General features: G+C 43.2%; 2 protein-coding genes across 2 annotated transcripts in view; one reads left to right on the top strand and one right to left on the bottom strand.

The window, feature by feature from the left end:
• Positions 1–1870, bottom strand: part of EXD2 (exonuclease 3'-5' domain containing 2) — a 31942-nt gene extending 30072 nt beyond the window's left edge. The window contains exon 1 of the mRNA XM_061611133.1: positions 1417–1870. The gene's annotated coding sequence lies outside the window, so the exon portion shown is untranslated. The remainder of the gene's footprint in view (positions 1–1416) is intronic.
• The window catches only part of DCAF5 (DDB1 and CUL4 associated factor 5), a 67764-nt gene continuing 45609 nt past the window's right edge, over positions 1716–23870 (top strand). Inside the window, exons 1-2 of the mRNA XM_061611131.1 lie at positions 1716–2351; positions 23010–23153. Of these exons, the coding sequence (XP_061467115.1) occupies positions 2138–2351; positions 23010–23153 (358 nt within the window). The 5' untranslated portion in view covers positions 1716–2137. The remainder of the gene's footprint in view (positions 2352–23009; positions 23154–23870) is intronic.

The raw sequence follows: 23870 nt of genomic DNA, 5'->3' as shown, positions 1-23870 counted from the left end.
AAGGAAGGCTCTAGTACGAAACTGCTGAATCACCATTCATCAAGAATTTAAACTCTCTTTATTTTAAACTGAATAGAGGCAGTGTTTTCCTTTTTCATTACAGGTGTTCAGTAACTCAGCATTGCCAGGCTGATAGGTGACTATGAGTACAGGGCACTGTCCTTGTTTTGCATTCATTCTAGCTCTAATTAAATTATTACTATCTGTACTTTTTGAATTTTATTTCTCACTCCCTCCAATTTCCCACTCTATTAATTTTAATTTTATTTATTTAAGGAATTTATATTCTGCCTTTCAGAGCAACGTTCTCCCAAGGTGGCTTACAAAAACTAGTTAAAACTCAGTGTTCATTACTAGATGAGCACAACATCTAGTGATGGCTTCCATATGTGACGAGACCACCACAGTAATATCTTCGTAACAAGATCTAGGGCCTTTTCGGTGGTTGTCCCCGAATTATGGAACAGTCTCCCTGATGAGGTGCACCTGGCGCCTACACTTTTATCTCTTCAGCGCCAGGTTAAAACCTTTTTATTCTCCCAGGCATTTTAATCTATCTTTTAGCTTTTAATGTATATCAGGTCGTTTAATTGTTTAATATGTATGCTTTTACTGTTTTTGTGATTCTATTGTATTTTATCCTATGTTGTGCACCGCCCTGAGACCCTTCGGGCTGTGGGCGGTATAGAAATCGAATAAAATAAATAAATAAATAAATAAAATAATCTTATTGCGTGTATTCCTGTAATTGAAGATTTAACTTCATGTATCTGATAATGGACTCTGGTCCATGAAAGCTTTTGCCATAATACAATTTGTTAATCTTGATGGTTCCATAAGACTCTTTGTTTTTGCTGCAACAGACTCACTCAATCATCTTTCTGAAAATTAAAAGATAATCTCATAACTGACAATTATATCAAGGCAGATTCTACATATTTTTTAAATTTTCTTTAAAATTGCAACAATGCATAAATTTGCTGTTTCAAGAAATTGGAGGCATCCCTTGCAGATACGTTTAATAATGAAAAGTTAGGTATACTTTATATTAGTACCAATGTCAAATTTATCCTTGTCTGTTGTTTGTTCTAGTTAATGCCTTCAAAATCTGTTCCCCATTGACCACTTTAAATCAATTTCTGTGAAGCCCTTTGAACTGATGAAATGCCATACATTTTCAAAAGATTTTTTTTCTTTCTACCTTGCTTCCTTTGGTGATTCAAAACAAGATTATCAGGTTTCCATTTTATCTATGGGGAATATATTAAATGGCAACTACAGTCTCAAGAGATGGATTAGAAACAAACCAGAAAATTCGGGAAGCACAGTCTTCCCCCAAAGTTTATTCTAGTACATTTCTAACAAGGGTGAAGGGAGAGTAGGTTATATTGACATTAGTCAGTCAAGGAAATTAACCTTAATTCTAATTTCAGTCCTCAGAAGTACTTTACTGTTAGTAGGGAGATCAAATGAGATCAGACTCCAGCAGGGCTCTTGAATCAGGGTGTCTCTTATTACGTCTGTTCAACTTCATAATAAAGTGTTGTTTTAATTATTATGAGGATCGGCCAGAGGGGGATAATGTAGCTGCATCCGGCAGTACGAGGTTCACCGTTCCCCACCTCGTTCACCCTCTTCTGGCCCCGCCCAAGCGCGATCTAGTGCCTTCCCGCTGTTGCGGCCCCTTAAAATAAAAGTGGATCCAATAACACGTTGATCCCTAGTGGGAGAGGGACGTACTTCCGCAGATTTTTCTTGTGGGGAGGGAAGGCGAAGGAGACTGATATAAGTTAGACACGTTTAAAAAGAGGGGGGCTCTGCCTGTAAGCGGGCAAGCCACGGGCCTCCAAAGCCACTGGCCCCCCGATCAACGTTCAGTCCAGGGCAGCAGCCGGCAGAAGAATCGTATTAAGGAAAAGGCTGCAGCTGTGAATCAGCTGCTGCTACCGCTGCTGCGAGGCAGGGGAGGAGTTTAAAGGGGATCAGGAAGCAACGGAGTGTCTAACACCTCTCCCCTGCTATGGCTGGCTAAAGAAAAATCATCATAACCATAACGGGGGGGGGGGAGGCGGGGAGAAGGCAGAAGGAGTGAGCCAGCGAACAAGAAAGGGGGTGGTGGGGGAACAGCACCAGCAACATGAGAAGGCGAGCGAATCTGGGGGGCAACATGAGGTCAGTAGTGGGCTTCTTGTCCCAGAGGGGCTTGCAGGGAGACCCCCTGCTCACCCAGGACTTTCAAAGGAGGCGCCTGCGAGGCTGTAGAAACCTCTACAAGAAGGATCTCCTGGGCCACTTCGGCTGTGTCAATGCTATTGAATTCTCCAACAATGGAGGCCAGTGGCTGGTCTCAGGTAATGCAACCCCTCCCCCTTTCTTCCCCCTCCCCCAAATTTTTATTTCCCTTCTTCACTTCCCTCTTCCCCCCCCATCTCACCCCGCATCTCTGAGTCCGCATCGGGAGGGAACGACAGCGGTATTGAGAGGCGCATTCCCCCCACACACGCACACACCCCTGATGTTTCCCAAATAGAGATCTAAAATGGTTGACAGGTTTTCTGGGGGTTGTTTTGTTCCCGACCCCAAATCCCGTTTATTGTGGTCTCATTTGTAAGAGTGGAAGTTTTGTCTTCACCATCAGAAAGTGTTGCCTATCCTGCGGGGCTTAATAGTTTTAAATATATACATAATTATATTTTAATAACTGAATATTCAGTTCTCCTTGTGTATGTGTTGGAGTAACTGGAAACAAAATGGATAAGACTCGGAGGAACTGATAAAGTAAATAACGAGAGACGCAACATATCCCAAATGAAGACCGGGGTAGCTCTTTCGGATTTGGGGTTATTCGATTGTGGGTTTTTGCTCCGCTTATGAGGTGTGTGTGGTTTTGGGGAGAGCTGGATGATCGAGGAAGGGGGCAGCACTTGGGGGCACTTATTTTTTAAAACTTGGGAAGGATTAGAGTAATTTTATTTTGCATAGCTCTTTTCTTGAAGGGGATGGTGTGTGTGCTCATTTTACTGCCTTCCCCAGTATTAATCGTAATCGGAAGTGTGTGAGGGGGGGATTCAGTAGCTTTATGGGGAGGGGGCTGCTGTCAGGTGTCGGGGAGGCTCGGAGTTGACGTTAGCTGCTGCGACAGTAAGGGGGGTGGAATAGGGGGGAGCCCCTTCGGGACAGCGCTGAGGGAATAACCCCTTCGGCCTGCCTCCCTCCGCCCTTACGTGCCTCTCATCGGGAGACACATCTCCCCTGCTGCCTCTGCCGCCGCCAATTGAGGCGCCGCTCCCCGCTCCGAGGTGAAATGTCTAACTCCAGGCCGGGGCTTGAGTGGGAGCTGCAGGCCTCGCTCTCCTTGAGCTCCTCATAGCGACAGGCCTGGGAATCGATGGCTTATTCCGTCCAGGGAGCGGAGGGCGACACAAGGGTGGTATCTCGTACCGTCCGCATTGCCCCTTGTTAATTGGCGGGCGTGTGTGTAGTATCACTTGCAAGTAGCCATGGCTGGGGGCTCTTGACAGATGGAAAATGGGAGGCAGTGCTCACATCTCCCCCTCCCCTAGAATGAAACGTGGGGCACGTAAAGGAGAGTGCACCGTCAAGACATTAAAGGATAATTAATCCGGAATAAGTACCACAGTCCGGTTCTCTACACCACTTCTAGTCTCAGACTTGGGCCCTTCATCCACTAGTGTGCGTTATCGCTTTCACGTATCCTGGCTACGCTTTGAAAGTAATGGGGTGGGTGAAGCCTGCATAAGTGGTAACTAATCAGTGTGAGCTGAGATTTGACATGCATTCCTTGTTTTTCAGGCTGAAGGTTTGTTGCAGCCACCTAATTAAGGCAATTCCGACACAGCATCCCTTTTCTTCAAAAGAAAAAGGGAACCGGGTCAAAGAAGGGCATTGTGCTCATCTCAAAAGTTAAAGGCAGTAGAACCAGTGAAAGAGGTTTTTGGCATTTTACTGATAAGTTCTATAGACACTACCGGTTTCTGGAGGCAGAATTGGTCTCTCTGGCTTGGAGTGCCTTCTATAGGCTTTAGCCCCATGTGGATGGGGATCAGCTGGCTTCAGTAGCCTGTTGTCTGGTAACCTCTAGGTTAGATTACTACAATATTTTTATATGCTGGGCTGCCTTTGAAGACTGGAAACTCCACCTAATGCAGAATGTTAATGGAGACCAGGTAGTCTGAACATATAATGCCGGTTCTGAGCTGGCTGTGTTGGCTTCCAGTTGGTTTCCAAGCCCAATTCAAAGTGCTAGTTTTAACCTGTAAAGCTTTACACGGGTTAGGATCCCAACACCTTGCAGATAGCCTCTTCCCATGTGCCCAGATACTAAGATTTGCTGTGTGCCGTCTCTGGTAAATGTCTGAGGATGGCAACGAGAGAGGGCGTTTTCAGTGGTGTCCCAGTTTGTGAAATGCTCTCCTTGGGGAGGCTTTCCTGGCACCCACATTAACATATTTTTGGCACCAGGTATTTGAATATTACTATACCTATGGCTCCTGCAGGCATTTTATCTAGTTTTTTAAAAAGTTAATCTTACATTGTGAGTGTGTATGAGTGGGGGTATTCATTTATTATAATGAGTGGTTAATCACTTTTAATGTGTGATTGCGGGTTTTAAATGCTGTATGGTATGTATTATTAGTTGCTTTCGGATTCTGTGGACAGCAACAAAATAAATCATAATATAGGGAATATATAGGAATATAGGAAGCTGCCTTATAGAGTTGGACCATTGGTCCATCCTGCTCAGAAATGTCTACACTGACCGGCAGCAGTTCTCTAGGATTTCCCAGACCTACCTGGAGATGCTAGGGATTGAAACTGGGACCTACATGCATACAATGTGTTCTACCACTGAGCTGTAGCCCTTTCCCTAAATATATTTTAATGCCCTCATAACATGCTCTGAGGGGGGCACTGCTTCTGTTTCTCAAATGTGAAACAGAGATTGACATGAATGATTTACCTGAGGCCATCTGCTGAGTCCATAGTTGAGTCCTATCTAGTCATCTGCTTAGAAGGGAATATTTTTCAATATCAAAGAGTATTTCTGCTATTACTAGGCTAGCCATAATTATATTCCATTTGATTTAAAAGGGCTTTAATCTAAGGCTGTCAACAGATTAAAAATTAGCTAATTTTCTTTTTGTCTAGCTTTCAGCTAATTTGAGTAAATCAGTAAAAGACACGGTAAGGTGCTATTCTGAATGAAGGGAACAGCTCATGAAATGTGAGAGATAAAACTGTATTTCTCAAAGTAGAATAACCCCAAAACTTGCACTCATTATGTTGAAGAAAAGGCCGTCTTTATTGCTTTGCTACAGTGTTGTTGTTACATCTGAAAATATTCCATATTAAACTAACATGTCAGAGCTGAAGTGCCTTCAGGAATAAATAAATTCAATGCCCATCATTTTTATGGAAGCTCCAAGTTTAGAAGACTTGCCGATACAGATTTCAACTAAACTCTGTCAACATCTATACAAAAAAACAGTAATTCCATGCTTGAACGAAGATCTACATTCCCCCCTCCACCCCCCAAATTTTTTTGGTGTAGGGATAAAAGCCATGAAATATGATGAATACCACAGAGGCCTGTTTTTAGCCCTGATTAATTGGTAGGAAAATGTTCACCAACTTTTAATCACAAATTAATCTGCTGATAAGAAGCAGTAATCCTAAACTACTCCTGCCTATTATTTTCTATATTATTCAAAGGCTGCTTTGTTGTGATTAACTAAATAATACAGAGTAATCGCATTTAGGTATTTGCTGGTTCTATCAGGTGCAGCTCCCAAAATTGGGGTGGGTGGATTGCTATGCAATATATAAAGAAGAGGATAAAGAGGATAATGATTTTTAAGGACAGGATACTGCATAAAAGGTGCTTGCGATGATGCAGCCAGCAACATGTCCTCTGGAGTCTTGGCTTATTAAACTTGCTGAGGGGCTAAAATCAAGTGGATACTCTTGGATGAAACATTAGTTTAACCCATTCCAGTCTGACCCATTCCATTGGGTGATTGTCCCCTGGTAGTTGTGCTGTGGGATGCTGGAGGGCATCATCTTGTCCCGAATGCTGTTTAACATCTGTATGAAGCTGTTGGAAACAGTCATCAGGAGATTTGGGGCAAGGTGTCAGCAGTACGTTGACAATACCCATCTCTGTTTCTCTAACATCTGAATGTGGAGAAGCCATGTAAGCCCTGGACCGCTGCCTGGAACTCGGTGGTGGGCTGGATAAGGGCCAATAAACTGAGCCTGAATCCTATCAAGAGAGAGGAACTATTGGTAGTTGGTTCCTGAGTTCAGATATTTGGTCAATTGCCTGCTTTGGATGGCGTTGTACTCCTTCTGAAAGAGCTGATTGGTAGTCTGGGGGTACTCCTGGATCCCTCTGTTGCTAGAGGCCCAGGTGACCCCAGTGGCTAGGATTGCCTTTTACCAGCTTTGGCTGGTGAGACGACTCCTGGGAGGAAGGGTGGGATATACATTTAATAAATAAAATAAATAAAAGACAGCTATTGTGTTTTCTGGACTGGGATAGCATGACCACTGTTGTCAATGCACTGGTAATATCCAAGTTGGATTACTGTAATGTGTTGTATGTGGGGCTGCTCTGGAGATTGGTCCAAAAGCTACAGATGGTGCAAAATGTGGCAGCGTGACTGCTCGGTAGGGCAGGATATTGCCAACATGTTACCCTGCTGCTGAAAGAATTGCACTGGCTGCCCATTAGCTACCGGACCAAGTTCAAGGTGCTGTTATGTGGTGTTCCACATAACATAGGAAGCAGACCTTTTGTGTAGTGGCACCTACCCTTTGGAATTCCCTCCCCTTAAATATTAGACAGGCGTCATCTCTAATATCTTTCTGGCACCTACTGAACACTTTCCTATTTCCACAAGCCTTTTAAGTAGAGACCTTATCGCAGATCTTATTTTGTCTGTTCTGTAATTGCTTTTTAAGATGTTAGTATTTTTTTTAAAGATGCTTTTAAGATGAGGAAGGGCAGGAGATGATGATGATAAATAGCCTTGGCTACAAAATGTTCCCCCTTCTACAAATTAAACAATAGACCTAGAAAAGACAGAAGAAATACACTTAGAAAACCAATGTTTTATTTAATGCTTTATTTTGCTGCCCTGGGCTCCTGCTAGGAGGAGGGGCGAGATATAAATCAAATAAATAAATAAATAAATTCTTAGTATTTGTATTAAAATGTAGTAATGGCATATTTGGGGCATGTTTGAATGTTATAGAGAGCTATAATTAGTATTTGCTTTACGCTTTGAACATTGAACACTTGTCCTAGAAGAGTATCTAAGAGGTTAGGGTATCTTTTTTTTTTTTAATAATTTTTATTCAATTTTTTCAAGAGGTTAGGGTATCTATGAGGTTTCTGGAATAGTTGCAAGCAGTCATTCTGTTCTGAGTTTGAGTCCTTCTAAATGTGAACTTGTAAAAGCTGTTGAAACTTAATAAGCAATTCAGCAGCAAAGGAAGGAATTAGTTCTCCGTTGAAAAGAGTTTCTCATCAGTTTGGATGATACCATCTAAAGACATGGGAAAGCACACAGTGTCTTACTTAGAGACTTGATGCACAGGGATACAGTTCCTGGAATAATTGATGCAAGGGGGACTCTTGGCAGGTATAGCCTTCCCACCCATCCCCGTAGTAATATGACAGGAAGTTTCACTTGCTGACACTTTCTATACTGCACAGCTATTCAATCTATTGGACCATTGTCCTCTCCCATATCTGTCAGACCATGGGACATCTCTTGAGATGCCTACATTGGCTTTCCCATATCCACCACAAAAACTTTAACTTTATAGGTTTCTATGGCCTTGCTCTATCTGCCCCATCCAGGGCAGTAGTCGTCCAGGGTCACGGAGGGGGGGGGAGTCTTAGGTCTCTTTTGTTGTGAGGAGCAGGATCCCTATGTCTCCAGCATCATGTGAGCCAGTCAGCATGAAAGGGGTGTGTGTTAGCCACTGAGAAGAGTCTTCTAACTTGCTTCCTTGCCCTTTCCTGTTGATTGGAGCCAATCAGAGTGAAAGGAGGTGAGTCAGCCACTGGAAACCTCCAGCAGCAGGTAGATAAACATGTAGACGCTGAATTCAGTAATTCAAGCAATGTCTCTGACAGTGATAAAGGACAGTCAGATGGTGACAGTGATACAGAAGCAGAAAGCAGTCAGATTATTCTATAATCTTAGAAGGTAGTGTAATCTTTGGAGGGGCTGTGGCTTTTAGTGGAGCGTGGCTGTAACTATTATGAAGGGGCCCTACACTTCTGAATTTGCCACTGCATTACTGCCCCCATCCCTTTTGCCTTAAAAAAGGTAAAGGTGTCCCCGCACTTATAGTGCAAGTCGTTTCCGACTCTTAGGGTGACGTCTTGCGACGTTTACTAGGCAGACCGTATATATGGGGTGGGATTGCCAGTTCCTTCCCCGGCCTTTCTTTACCCCCCAGCATATGCTGGGTACTCATTTTACCGACCATGGATGGATGGAAGGCTGAGTGGACCTCGACCCCTTTTACCGGAGATTCGACTTCCTCCTTCCGTTGGAATCGAACTCCGGCCGTGAGCAGAGCTTCGGCTGCGTTACCGCCTGTGACCTTTGCTCTTCAACATTTTCTCTTATCAGCTGCCTAAAAGCCTCCAGTTCTCTCTCTCTGTCTCCTCCCAACTATTTGACCCATTTTCCCTTGCCACCCACAATCCCTCTTCAAAGCCCACCTTTTCTTGCTTTTCCTGTTTCTCTAGTTACCTTTGCTTTCCTACTTGTCTCTTCTGTCTCATTTGGTGACTTTGCTTCTCCTTTCTGTGTGATAGCTGTTGATTGTTGTTGTTGTGTTGTATTTAAATCCCATCTTTCCTCCAAGGAGCTCAGATGGCAAGCATGGATTTCTTCCTCCCCATTTTATCCTCCATAACAAGCCTTTAAGGTAGGCTAGGCTAAGAGTATGTGACTGACCCAGTAGGCTTTATGGGTATTTGAACCTGAGCCACCTCAGCCTACTCACATATCAAATATTATATTTGTCCACTTAATGAAAAAAGTTGCTGACTTCCTAAACTTGTTACAAGACTCTTCTCAAGTGAATAAATTCCCTTTATTCTGAATGAAATAAAGGGTTAGACTTCTTCTAGTGACTAATTAAATTAATCTTTGGAAGCTCACATTAGCATACATGTCCAAAAGCCATTTTCAGAATATACCTCAAAGTCTAGGAGAAGGAGGCTGATGACTTTCACTTCTGTAAAATGTAACCAAATTTCAAATATGGCAACCATTTGTAAATCTGCAGCGGACTGCATACTTTAGAGACGGACTAGAGAGAGTATTGATCTTCACAAGTGAATTTTATTTGCAGCTCTAATTTCTTTAAAGTGTTGTTCTAGAAGTTCTTTATTTGATATAAACAAATTCTATATATCCTGAATAAACTGCAGCAGTGTATTTTCACGAACAGAAAGTGCTTATGACTTCTCACTTTAATTACGGTATTATCATCTTTTTACTTCTCTTCTCCATCCCAATCTTGACCTTCTTACTTGGATCCAGAATTCTTTTGTCAGGGTTATCTGTTTTTTGTTAGCTGGTTTGATCACATCTAATGGTTTTATTTATTTATTTATTGTATTTATATACCTCTCCATAGCCGAAGCTCTCTGGGCAGTTTACAATAACTAAAAACATTAAAAATAAATATACAAATTTAAAACACATCTTTTAAAAACAATTTAAAACACAATTTAAAAATTTAAGAACACATGCAGTTTCCATCCTCGGCAACCTCTACCGTTTTGCATTCAAAATACTTTTCTTGGTCTTTGGCTTTGCTCACCCATTCACTCTGTCTCCCTCCTGGTTTCCTTCTGTTAAATTTTGATTCTCTCCATGTTCTATCATTCTTACTGCCACTCTTACTCATTCTCCTATCAGGCTTTCTTAGGCCTTTAACAAAGCCCCGAGTTCTTCCTGAGAAGAGATTTGAAACAATGTTGATCTTGAAAGATTAGCAATATCCTTATTTCTGAACTGTTTCTCTGTGTGAAAATATTATAACTCTTTCTATAGAGTTTCTTGTCATAGAAGGAATGACTGCCTAACTTTGTAAGAAGAATATAAGCATTAGAATTGGTGCCCAGCAACACAATGTTGCAGTGTGGAGTGCTTCTGTTCACAGGTCCAGCCACTCTACTCCTTCCTGCCCCCCCCCGCCCAATGTCAGTCAGCATTCTGTGTCCTCAAGAGTAAGATCAATCCTAATTGGACTATATTTGGGGCTTTTTTGGGGATGTAGATTGGACAAGATAATGGTTAATCCCATGTACCTGAAAATCTTGATTTCTCCATTTATATATGTCTGCAGCCCTAACTTCTTTCCTGAGGGACATCTAAAATAAATTTTAATCAAAGTGAGCTAGAGTGGGTTACCTGAGTGGATCCAGCAAGTAATAGTGAATGTCTCATTGCAGATAGGGAGGTACCATTGACACTTAAAGAGGTGGTGATGCACTCTCTGCTTAAGAGGACCTCCCTGGACCCACATGTGTTAAAAATTGATCATCCAGTTGCTATGAGAGTGGCTATATTACATTCTGCAATGTAAATTGAAAATACCCCCATGTCATTCTGATACTTCCCATAAGCTTATTTCAAAACAAAACCTTACAAAACTTATAGTCCTGAACTCAGAAATGCTTGCTTAACAACTCTCTACATTTTCATGGTGATACACAAAACAGTCAGAGAGAATTGAGAGTTTAAAGTGTAAAAAGAGAGGAAAAACCAGACCCCTGTTGGACTTTTTTCTCTCAGAGTTCTTGTAATCTGTTGAAATTAATTAAAAATCAGCCATGTTCACAGAGTACCTGTAATCCTATTACTAACCTTGCCCCATACTCTGACCTTGATCTTCTGTAGTTTAAAAGTTTTAAAAATGCCTGACTGATTTTTAATTAATTGAAGAAATGTTGGCTTGACCTCAGTGATAATGTTGGGTATGCTCAGTAAGAACCAGCTTTCAGTGTTCTAAAAGCCAGGCTCTCAGTGGCTAAGCTTGCCTAATCAGGTGGCCACACCCACACCAGACTTTGATTTCACATGAGAACAGTCATGGCTTCCCCCAAAGAATCCTGGGATGTGTAGTTTGTGAAGGGTGCTGTGAGGAGACTTCTATTCCCCTGACAGAGCTCCAGTGGCCAGAGTGGTTTAACAGTCAGCCGCTCTGATTGAACCTCTGTGAGTGGAACATGGTATCTCCTAGCAACTCTCAGCACCCTTCTCTACCTACACTTCCCAGGATTCTTTGAGAGAAGCCATGACTGCCTATAGTGAAATAAAGGTCTGGTGTGGATGTGGCCAGGGACAGCTTTGGTTTAAATTTGGGTGGGAGGCTACATGTGCCTGCTGTAGAATAAAAAGTTGGGGGAAAGCCTGAAAAAGAATGATACTGTTCACAATTATTTCTCTTTGGAAAGGAAAGGGCCTTCCCCTCTGCCCAGTGCCCACCCACCCAATCTCCTGCCCCTCCCCTCCCTGCCCTCCTCCTGCCCCTCCCCATGGTCAGTTTTACCTATCCAAAGCATGATTGCACAGGAGTAAATCCCACTGAACTCAGTGAACATGAAAATGATCAAACCGACCTTGCTCCTCTCCCCCCCCCCATCCCCTGTGGTCACTTTCACCTATCCTAAGCATGATTGCAGAGGAGTAAATCCCACTGAACTCAATAAGTATGCAAATGATCAATCCATTCTCAGCAAACTTGCACAGGATCCCATTTCTTACCTCCCGGACTAAAAAGCAGGGAAATTGACAGAGGCACATGTTACCAAAGACCAACCCAAATTGTGTTTGCATTTTGACAAATTTGTAGGGCAGTCCAATATCTGAGAGAGGAGGTCAGGTGTCCTGCTCCCCTGGTGCATTCACTATAGCTACCCAATTTCCCTGCTTTTAAAAGTTTGATAGAAATATCTGTGGTCTATAGGTACATTCTTAAACCGCAAGGTTTTTTGCCTATTAGTGAATCTTCTCTTCTTAGGCAAGGTGCTTGAGAGCAGTGGAACTACAAGCATGCTTGGAAGAAGTAGAGTATCTGTACCCTGTTCAATCTGGGTTCAGGCCCAGGAATGGCACCAAAGCGGCCTTGGTTACCCTGGTTAGTGCCCATTTTTTCAGGAGAGGGATGGGGAAGTGCTACTCTATTGATTCTTCTTGACCTCTCGGCAGCTTTTGATACAATAGTATCGTGGAGCAACTCTGTGGATTGGGTGTGGGGAGTGCTGTATTGCAGTGGTTTTCTCCTATTGTTTGGGCCATTTCCAGAGAGTAGCAACAGAGGGCTTGACACCATGGGAGTTAAGAAAGACTCCTGAGGGACAAATTGTCCTTATGCTGTTCAACCTAAAGCTGGTGCAGAATGTCATAAGAGGGCTTGAAGTGAGATGTCACCAGTATGTTAATGATACACATCTCTGCTCCTCCATATACTATAATCTGAATCAGGAGAGGTCATTCAGGTGCTGGATCGCTGCCTGGAGGCATTAATGTACTGAATGTGAGCCAATAAACTGAAATTGAATGAGATGGAGGCACTGTGTGTTGTGGGCTCTCAGGTTTAATTTCAGTTTATTGGATGAGGTGTCTCTCTCCTGGAAGGATGAGGTTCATAGCTTGGTATGCTTCTTGACCCAATGCTATAATTTGACCCCCAGGTAGTTTCAGTGGCTAGGAGTGCCGGTTTCCAGCTTCATCTAGTTCACTTTTCTGGACAGAGACAGCTTGGTTGCAGTGCTCCACAGTTTACTGACATTAATGCTGGACTGTGATGCACTGTTCGTTAGAGTGCCCTTACATACACCCTCAATTCGTGTCGATTGTTTCTGAGTTAAGTTCAAGGAGCTTCGGTTGACATACAAAGACCTGAATGGCTTGGGCCAATATCTGAATGAGTACCTCCTTTCATGTAGACCTGTTCAGGTGCTAAGCTCTGTATTCCACCTTATGAAGTGCATGAGAGGTCCTTTTCTCTGGTTGTCCCCAGGTTGTGGAATGCCTTCCCCTTTGAGATGTAATTGGCCTCATCACTGTATACCTTGTGATGTCTGGTAAAGACTCGCCTTTTTTGCACAGGCCTTTAAGGATGGCGGATGAGATCAGAAAATCACTCCTTTTAATACAGGGATGAGGAACCTTTTTGGCGTAGCAGGACAAATCTTTATTTCTCCCCACCCCAAAGGCCAACTTTTAACAGGGGGGTAAGATCTGACACCATACAGCTGGGATGTGGTACAGAGTCTGCCTTGCTATAAGAGCAGGCTCTGCCATGGGTGGCAGGGTTGACCCGTAAGGGGATTTCTCCTTTGGGTTGTCATGTCAGGGAGGTACTGGGGCAGGGACACCCTCCTCTGTCTGTTTGGATGCAGAGTTTCAGGCCAGGCACTGTGATTGACAGGGCCTGTTACCCTTATTTAGGCTGAGAGCCTGGGGGCAGGGAAGATTGGTTTGATCGTGTTCCCCTTGAGTCAGAGATGGGGACGGGGGAGTATTGAAGTGGCTGTATTATCTTCCATCTGACAGTGTGCAAGGCACTTCTACTGGGTGTCATTATATTATCTGTCGCCCTGACCTCCCAGCTATATATTGATGATGATTGGATGTGTCTGGGTAGGCAGGTAGCAGGGAGTTAAGAAAATGCTGCCCAAATCTCAGTGATGGTGGGCAGGGGAAGGTATAATGGGAGTAAGGGGGTCTCTGTCCTCTGCTTCAGTCCTCTCACTCCTCTGGAAGTTATTGGTAGCTTATCTGCTGAGTCCTCTCATCTGGTGGTGCTGTTATTGAATGCCAGGTCAGCCCATAATAAGGCCATGCTCATCTGCAACTTGATCATGGATTAAGGGGCTGACTTGGCATGTATTACTGAGTCTTCGATGGGTGAACTGGGTGGGCCTGACCTAACTCAGCTGTGCCTATCTGGGTACTCAGTACAGCACCAGGCTGGACTAGGGGGTGGGTGCTGCTATTGTCCATATAAGCACCATCTTCTTCACCAGGACACCTGTTGATATTGGGATGGGTTTAGAGGGTCTACACCTGGTGTTGGGGCAGAGAGGCAAATTGGAAATGCTGCTGGTCTACTGACCACCCTGTTGCCCAGCGGCATCCCTGACTGAGTTGGCTGAAGTGGTCTCTGGTGTGTTGTTGGAAAACCCCAGGACAATAATTCTGGTTGACTTCAGCATCCTAGCGGAGGCAGCCATTATACTACCATGGGACTTCATGGCCTTCATGACAACTATGGGGCTGCCTCAGATGGTCATCAGTCCAACACACTGGGCAGGGCATACCCTTGATGTAGTCTTTACTCCAACTCATAATAAGGAATGGACAAAGGTAAGCGGTGTGCAATGCACTCCTATGTCATGGTTGAACCATTACCTACTGAAGTTTGGACTAGTAGCAGCAATTCACCCATGTAAGGATGGTGGGCCCGTTCAGATGGCCCATCCTCAGACTGATGGAACTTGAGGTGTTCCTGGATGCTCAGGGGGATTTTCTAGCAGAGAAAGCTGACAACCCTGTTGAAGCCCTGGTCTCACTATAGAATAATGAGATGAAATGGGTGACTGACATGACAGCTCCTGAGTGTCCGCTCCAGTGTTATAGAGTCCAAATGGCTCCTTGGTGTTCTGGAGAGCTTTGGGCTGTGAAGGACTAAAGCACAAGTGGCCCAAGTCTCACTCCGAAGCCAACCGATCACTTGCTAGTGCACAGAATCACGTCTACCACATGCAACAGTACAGGCTGCGAAGAAGGCTCACTTCACAGCTTGCATTGCATCATCTAGTGGCCAGCCAGCGGAGTTATTTCAAACCGTTTGGAGGTTGCTGGCTCCCACTGTGAGGGAGGGGCCTCTAGAGCATTCAAGGATCCACTGTGACCAACTGGCTATACATTTTGAGCATAAAGTCACTTGAGTTTGGAGTGACCTTGACTCCACTGTTTCAGATGAAGTACACAACACTGAAGTTGGTGATGTGTGGTGGGATCAGTTTCAGCTGATGCAGTCAGCTGATGTGGACATGATTCTGCGGGCTACACATCTGACCATGTGCCCTCCTGACCCCTGTCCCTGCTGGCTTATTAAATCTAGCAGAGGACTGGTTGGGTTCAGAGTGTGGTTAACACTTCATTGCATGAGGGAGTGGTCCTTGTGGCCTTGAAAGAGGCAGAGATGAGCCCATCCCTAAAAGAAACCAGCCCTGGACCCCTTGGATTGGAATAACTATTGTCCAGTCACAAATACCCACTTCTTGGGGAAGGTGGTAGACAGGGTAGTGGTGGGGCAGCTGTAGGCATTCTTGGATGACAAGGATTATCTAGATCCCTTCCAATCTGGGTTCGGGCCTGGCCATGGGACTGAGTCATCCCTGGTTGCCCTGATGGGATGACTTCTATAAAGAGCAGGACAGAGGGAGTGCAACCTTGCTCCTGCTTCTTGATCTCTCTGTGGCTTTTGATGCCATTGACCATGGTATCCTTCTGGACCGGCTCCATGGAGTGGGAATGGAAGGCATCTTAATGTAATGGTGGTTCCAGCCCTACATACAGGACCAAGTCCAGACATTAGCATTGGGTTATTGTTTTTTGTGCCACAGGGTACCATCTTATCCATGATGCTATTTAATTATATAGCCACAAGAGTGGCAGTATACTATAGCCAGCATGGTTTTTTCACATTCCACGTGTTAAATTGAAAATATCCCCCATGCTTTTCTGCTGCTTCCCATAAGCTATTTGAAAACAAAACCTTACAAAACTTAGTCAACTCAGAAATGCTTGCTTAACAACCGTCTAAGTTTTCATGGCGATACACAAAACACTCTGAGAGAACTAGAGTTCAAAGTGTAAAACAGGACCAAAAAACTCCCTGTTGGACTTTTTTCTGTCAGTGGTCTCATAATTTGTTGAAATTAATTAAAAATCAGCCATGTTCACAGAGTACCTGTAATCCTATTACTAACCCTGCCCCATACTCTGACCGTCATCTTCTGCAGTTTAAACATTTTAAAAAATGCATGGCTGATTTTTAATTAATTTAAGAAATTTAACACTGAGGTCTGTTATAGCCTTAGGCTTGCTCAGTAAGAACCATCAGTGTTCTAAAAGCTAGAGTCACAGCTGTTTGGCTTGGCTAAGCAGGGGGCAACACCAATGCCAGACGTTTATTTCACTATAGACAGTCATGGCTTCCCCCAAAGAATCATGGGAAGTGTAGTTTGTGAAGGGTGCTGAAAGTTGTTAGGAGACTCCTATTCCCCTGACAGAATTCTAGGGGCCAGAGTGGTTAGATGGTCAGCCCTTCTTCTGGGGATTGTAGCTCTGTGAGGAGAATAGGGCCTCTCCTAGCAACTCTCAGCACCCTTCACAAATGAAACTTCCCAGGATTCTTTGGGGGAAGATGTCTGTCTATAAAGTGAAATAAAGGTCTGGTGTGGATGTGGCCAGGGACAGCTTTGGTTTAAATTTGGGTGGGAGACTACATGTGCCTGCCAGTAGTGTAGTGACAAATTCAGAAGTGCAGGGTCCCTTCATGATAATCATAGCCATGCCACACACCCCATTTTTGCTGCTGAGTTGAGAATGAGATCCTTGTTAATGCCTTCTTCCACAACAACAAACGTCCCTAGGAGCTGATAAGCATGAAAGGGTAGACTGTCAGCTACTGAAAAGAGTCTTCTCAGTGGCCAACTCGCCTCCTTTCACTCTGATTGAACTCAAAAAGCATGCTGATGATCAGACCAGCCTTTCCCCTCCCCTTCTCTCCTTCCTTCTTCCTCCTCCCCTGCCTACTTCAGCCCTCCCTCCATCCCTCTTCCCCCCTTCCCCCCCATGGTCAGTTCACATATCCTAAGCATGATTGCATGGGATTAAATCCCACTGAAATCAATAAGCATGCAAATGATCAAACCTGCCCTCTTCCTCTCATCCCCCTCTTCCTCTCATCCCCCTCTTCCTCTCATCCCCCTCTTCCTCTCATCCCCCTCTTCCTCTCATCCCCCTCTTCCTCTCATCCCCCTCTTCCTCTCATCCCCCTCTTCCTCTCATCCCCCTCTTCCTCTCATCCCCCTCTTCCTCTCATCCCCCTCTTCCTCTCATCCCCCTCTTCCTCTCATCCCCCTCTTCCTCTACCCCTGCCTTTCCCCTTTCCCCCGTGGTCAGTTTCACCTATCCTAAGCATGATTGCCAGGGCTGGTTCTAAAAGGCGGCCAGGTGGGGCACTGGCCGAGGGCCCCTGCGGGCCCCTGCGCTCTCCTTCCGCAATCCATGGCAGGATTGCTGCCATGGATAGCAGGGAAGGAGCTTCAGAGCCTCCCACCATTCCCCCGCTTCGCCTACCTTTCTTCTGTTTTTTGTGGCTGCATGCACTGTGCATGCAGGTTTGCCATCAATCAAGATGGTGGCCAAGGTTTCCCTAAGGGTCTGAAGCCTCTGCCGCCATCTTGGTTGATGGCAGCAATGCGTGTGTAGCACTCATGCGTGCCATCAACCAAGATGGCGGCAGAGGCTTCGGCCCCTTAGGGAAACCTCGGCTGCCATCTTGATTGATGGCAAACCTGCGTGTGCAGGCATGCTGCCGAAAAAACAGCACAGAGAAAGGTAAGTAGAGCGGGGGAATGGGGGGCGGCTTGGGATCTCCTGCCCTGCGATCCATGGTACCAATCCTGCTGTGAATCGCAGAAGGGGAGTGCCGGGGCCTGGGGCAGGCTGGTGTCCAAGGGCCCTGGCATGCCTGGGGCCGGACCTGTCTACAATATCATTTTTGAGGTGAGAAGACCAGAGCAGTACCTAGTAGATTTGTATAATGGAATTACGATAGAGGTCGTTTTATCTTTAATTGCTTTCCTAATGATCCCTAGCAGGGAATTCTCCTTTTTCAGAGCTGCCACTCACTGGGTCAACATCTTCATCAAGCAATGCACTATTTGACCCCAGGGTCTCATTCCTGGTCAGTCACTGCCAGTTCAAACCCCATGACAATACATGTGAAATTAATATTTTTTTTCTCTCAATGTGTATCACTTTACATTTCTCCACATTGAATTCCATTTGCCATTTTGCTGCCCATTTACCATATTTGCAGATCTCCTTTTGGAGCTCTTCACAATCCTTGTTTGTTTTGACCACCCTGTGTAATTTAGTATCAGTAAACTTGGCTACCTCACTGCTCACCCCTAACTCTAAATCATTTGTGAACAAATTAGAAAGCACAGGTCCCAATACCAATCCTTGAGGAGGGCTCCACTTTTACATCCCTCCATTGGAAGAACTGTCCATTTATTTCTACTTTCTGCTTCCTAATCCTTAACCAAGTACTGATCTACAAGAACACCTCTCTTATTCTGTGACTTCTAAGCTTATTCAGGAGTCTTTGATGCAGTACTTTATCAAAAGCTCTTTGAAAGTCTCAGTATACTATGTCAACTGAATCATCTCTATATGCTTATTGACGTTCTCAAAGAACTCTGCTAAGTTTGTGAGACAGATCTACCCTTGCAGAAACCATACTGGTTCCACTTCAGCAAGACTTCTTATACTATATGCTTGGTAATTTTATATTTGAGAATGCTTTCCACCAGTTTTCCCAGAACAGATGTTAAGTTAATCTCCCTGGATCCCTTTTTTTAAATGGTGTTACATTGGCCGCTTTATAGTCCTCAGGAATGGATCTTGGACAAGTTATATATTTTTGTTAGAAGATCAGCAATTTTATATTTGAGTTATTGTAAGAACTCTTGAGTAGATATCATCTGGGCCCAGCAATTTGTCAGTTTTTGTTTTTTCTATAAGGCCTAAAACTTTGTCTCTCATCACTGCTATTTGCCGCAGTTCCTTCCTGAGAAAGTTAGTTCAGGCACAGGGATCTGTACTGTATCTTCTGCTGTGATGACAAATGAAAAGAAGGTACCACCAGGCAGCTTCTCGGCAATCCCCTTATCCTTCTTTAGTACACCTTGGACTCCCTTGTTATGCAAGGGTCCACCTGCCTCGCTAGCCACTCTCCTGTTACTAATATATTTAAATATTTTTTGTTGTTGGTCTTTGTTTTTAGCAATGTGCTCCACATATTCTGTTTAGCATCCCTTATTGTCTGCTTGCATTTCTTTTGCCAGATTTTGTGTTGCTTTTTGTTCTCATTTGGACTTTTATTTTCTGAAATAAGCCTTCTTGCCTCTGCTTGTTACCTACACTTCACCCCTGTCTCACATCCTTTCCAATTGGGAACCAATCAGTTTCTCCATATTCTGTACTTACAGTAGCCTCTTGTCCACAGTATAGGTTGCTTATCAGGACAATCAGATGCTGTGGCACCCCCATTCCTTTTGAAGCATTTCATAGTTTCTCATGATCTACACAGTCAAAGCTTTGCTGTAATCTACAAAGCACAGAGTGATTTCCTTCTGAAATTTTTTGGTCCATTCCATTATCCAGCATATGTTTGCAATATGATCTCTGGTACTTCTTCCTTTTCTAAATACAGCTTGGACAGCTGGCATTTCTCTTTCCATTTTTGGTAAGAGCCTTTGTTGTAGAATCTTGAGCACTACTTTACTTGCATGGGATATTAAGGCAATAGTTCGATAATTACTGCATTCCCTGGGATCCCCTTTCTTTGGAATTGGGATATATATTGAACACTTCCAGTCTGTGGGCCATTGTTTAGTTTTCCATATTTGTTGACAGTTTTTTGTCAAAATTTGGACAGATTCAGTCTCAGTAGCTTGTAGCAACTCTATTGGTATGCCATCCGTTCTTGGTGATTTATTTGTTCCAAGTATTTTAAGAACAGCTTTCACCTCACATTCTAAAATTTCTGGTTCTTCATCATACGGTTCCTTCATGAATGAATCTGTCATCCTTGCATCTCTTCTATATAGTTCTGGGAAAAACAGAAGGGAGTAGAAAAAGAGGAAGACCAAACAAGAGATGGATTGATTCCATAAAGGAAGCCGCAGACCTGAACTTACAAGATCTGAACAGGGTGGTTTATAACAGATGCTCTTGGTGGTCGCTGATTCATAGGGTCGCCATAAGTCGTAATCGACTTGAAGGCACATAACAACAACAACAACAACAATGCATTTTGGAGAGATTGGACCCTCCTGACTTTCTTTTTACCAATACCCTCACTTTGGGAAATTTTAGAATGTGAGGTGAAAGCTGCTCTTAAAATACTTGGAAGAAACAAATCACCAGGAACAGATGGCATACCAATAGAGTTGCTACAAGCTACTGAGACTGAATATGTCCATATTTTGACAAAAATCTGTTAAGAAATATGGAAAACTAAACAATGGCCCACAGACTGGAAGCGTTCTATATATATCCCAATTCCAAAGAAAGGGGATCCCAGGGAATGCAGTAATTATCGAACTATTGCCTTAATATCCCATGCAAGTAAAGTAATGCTCAAGATTCTACAACAAAGGCTCTTTCCAGATATGGAGCGAGAAATGCCAGATGTCCAAGCTGTATTTAGAAAGGGAAGAGGCACCAGAGATCATATGGCAAACATACGTTGGATAATGGAACGGAGCAAGGAATTTCGGAAGAAAATCACCCTGTGCTTTATAGATTACAACAAAGCCTTTGACTTTGTAGAATGATCATGAAAAACTATGGAATGCTTTAAAAGAAATGGGGGTGCCACAGCATCTGATTGTCCTGATGCACAACCTATACTCTGGACAAGAGGCTACTGTAAGGACAGAATATGGAGAAACTGATTGGTTCCCAATAGAAAAAGGTGTGAGATGGGTGTATTTTATCACCCTATCTGTTTAATCTGGATGCAGAACATACCATACGGAAAGCGGGATTGGACCAAGATGAAGGAGGTGTGAACATTGGAGGGAGAAATATCAATAATTTAAGATATGCAGACGACACCATACTATTTACAGAAACCAGTAATGATTTGAAACAAACGCTGATGAAAGTTAAGGAGGAAAGCACAAAAGCAGGACTACAGCTGAATCTCAAGAAGACTAAAGTAATGACAACAGAAGATGTATGTAACTTTAAAGTTAACAATGAGGACGTTGAACTTGTCAAGGATTATCAATACCTTGGCACAGTCATTAACCCAAATGGAGACAATAGTCAAGAAATCAGAAGAAGGCTAGGGCTGGGGAGGGCAGCTATGAGAGAACTAGAAAAGGTCCTCAAATGCAATGATGTATCACTGAACACTAAAGTCAGGATCATTCAGACCATGGTATTCCTGATCTCTATGTATGGATGTGAAAGCTGGACAGTGAAAAAAGCAGGTAAGAGAAAAATCAACTCATTTGAAATGTGGTTTTGGAGGAGAGCTTTTTGCATACCATGGACTGCGAAAAAGACAAATATTTGGGTGTTAGAACAAATTAAACCAGAACTGTCACTAGAAGCTAAAATGATGAAACTGAGATTATCATACTTTGGACACATCACGAGAAGACATGATTCACTAGAAAAGGTAATGCTGGGAAAAACAGAAAGGAGTAGAAAAAGAGGAAGGCCAAACAAGAGATGGATTGATTCCATAAAGGAAGCCACAGACCTGAACTTACAAGATCTGAACAGGGTGGTTCACGACAGATGCTGTTGGAGGTCACTGATTCATAGGGTCGCCGTAAGTGGTAATCAACTTGAAGGCACATAACAACAATAACTTGTTTGTCTATCAAGGCTAAATCACTTTCATGTGTGTGCTATTGAACAAGTGTAAATGGATTATTACTCTTCCGTTTGTGAGCCATTTCTAAATGTGCTGTCAGCAACAACAAAATGATTACGTTCTTGTAAGGACTTACTTTAGCAATTTAAATTAGTTGGATTGCGAACCTCAATTCCTTGTACCTAATAAGTCAATAATAATCAAATAGAATGACTTGGTAACTCTGCCATTCTCATGAGACACTTGCACAAGTAGATGGACCTGTGGCAAACAGTTGCTGAAGCTGATTCATTGGAAGGGTTATAACTGTGACTAGGAGCTGAAATTCACCTGCTGTGCTTGCCTCTAAACTCTCCTTCTTTGGGGACTCTTCTTCTCATGTGAGAATGTGTATGGGCATTTTTGAGTTGTGGTTACGCCTGTAAATAGATACAAACATCTTGAGGGGTGTTGTTTGTTATTATTATTACATTTATATCACACCCTTCCTTCCAGAAGGAGTGTGAGTTGTGCTGCTCCCAGGTGTACCCTCCGACTTGCTGCTTGGATTTGTTATTGTGGCAAGATGTTTACACACATCCAAGTATGTTTGGTTCATAACAACTCTATCTAAAATGGCAAAACGGTATGCTAAGCTCAAAACCAATAGTAAAAGCGGAGTTCTTTCAAGTATCTTTTTAAAATGCTAGCCTGAGGTTGTGAGAGGATTTTGCAGGTTTTTGTCTCTTTCGCAGAGCGTGTGGTAGGTATCCATTTGTGTTGGAAGCTAGTTTACCTTTAAATCTTTTCACTTAATCATGGCATATGTTACAAATATTAGAAATAGGTTAATATAACATCGTAGCTGGACTTGGAACAGAGAGCCTGGAGTTGAAATCCCCACTGAGCTATGAAGCGCAGTGGGTGATCTTCACCAGTTGATGTGAGATCAGCTTGTAAAGGGGGAACCATGTATGCCAGATGGGGCTCCTTGTAGGAGAGATAGGATATAAATGCAATAAATAAAATATGTAATAGTGCTGACTCTTCGGCTATGTACAGAACAAAGAAGTGTTCATGGGTGATACATGTGTGGTATAGGATAGCCTCTTTCTGGAAAAAAAGCTGAAAAGATTTTGTTTATAATGGAGTTGCTCAAAATACTGCAGCAATATATGCGCAGTCATTTGGATTTTATGTTGTAAAATCTGTTTTCAACAGAAACCGTGCAGATGTTTGTAGTGGTTTTTGTAAACTCTCCCATATAGGTGGAGATGACCGTCGAGTTCTTCTGTGGCATATGGAACAAGCAATCCACTCCAGAGTCAAGCCTGTTCAGCTGAAAGGGGAACATCATTCAAACATCTTCTGTCTAGCTTTTAATAGTGGCAACACCAGAGTTTTTTCTGGAGGTAAGCTTCAAAGAGAACACCTTCAAGGGAAGTAATGGTTTCAAGGACCTGTCTGTATCTTTATTTTTTCTGCAGTATACTTTTTTGTGTTTCACATGTGTGGGCTTGGCATCATAACCACAGTGCCTGCTGAGGGAATGTTGCGTTTTCTGAGCATGTTTTTTAAAGGCAGAGAACAACAGAAGGACCTGCCCCCCCATCCTTTGTAATTCCCTTTAGCAGGTTGACACATCTCTTAAATTCACTCAAGAGTTCACATGCCCAAGCATCTTAAAACAATATATATATATAAACAGGGGTGAAAAGCATCAAAGTTCTTCCCCACAGCAAGTTTATTCTCTCCCCTCAGTCCATTATGTGTGGGTAGGATATTATGCTATTTTTTAAAAAATGTTTTTAAAGCTTTTTTTTTTAATGTTAACGTTGTTTTGTTTTAATGCATTTTAAGGTCTTTTTATGATGTTTTAAAGTGTTTTTAGCATTTCTGTTTGCCTCCCTGGGCTCCTGCTGGGAGGAAGGGTGGGATATAATAATGATAATGATAATAAATAAATAGTATGGCATGTGGTAACAAAAGGCAGCTGGCTCACACTTTGACTGATCAGTTGGAGAAAAATTCATGTAGATTCAGCTAGGCGTGGGCTGGCTTGGGGAGGGGAGCTGCATTTTAAAAATTTATTTCTTTTAATTTAACAAAATATATATACCGCTTGATTG

This window comes from Rhineura floridana, chromosome 2, assembly GCF_030035675.1.
Source record: "Rhineura floridana isolate rRhiFlo1 chromosome 2, rRhiFlo1.hap2, whole genome shotgun sequence".
Taxonomy (NCBI): domain Eukaryota; kingdom Metazoa; phylum Chordata; class Lepidosauria; order Squamata; family Rhineuridae; genus Rhineura; species Rhineura floridana.
This window is presented reverse-complemented; position numbering and strand designations above follow the sequence as displayed.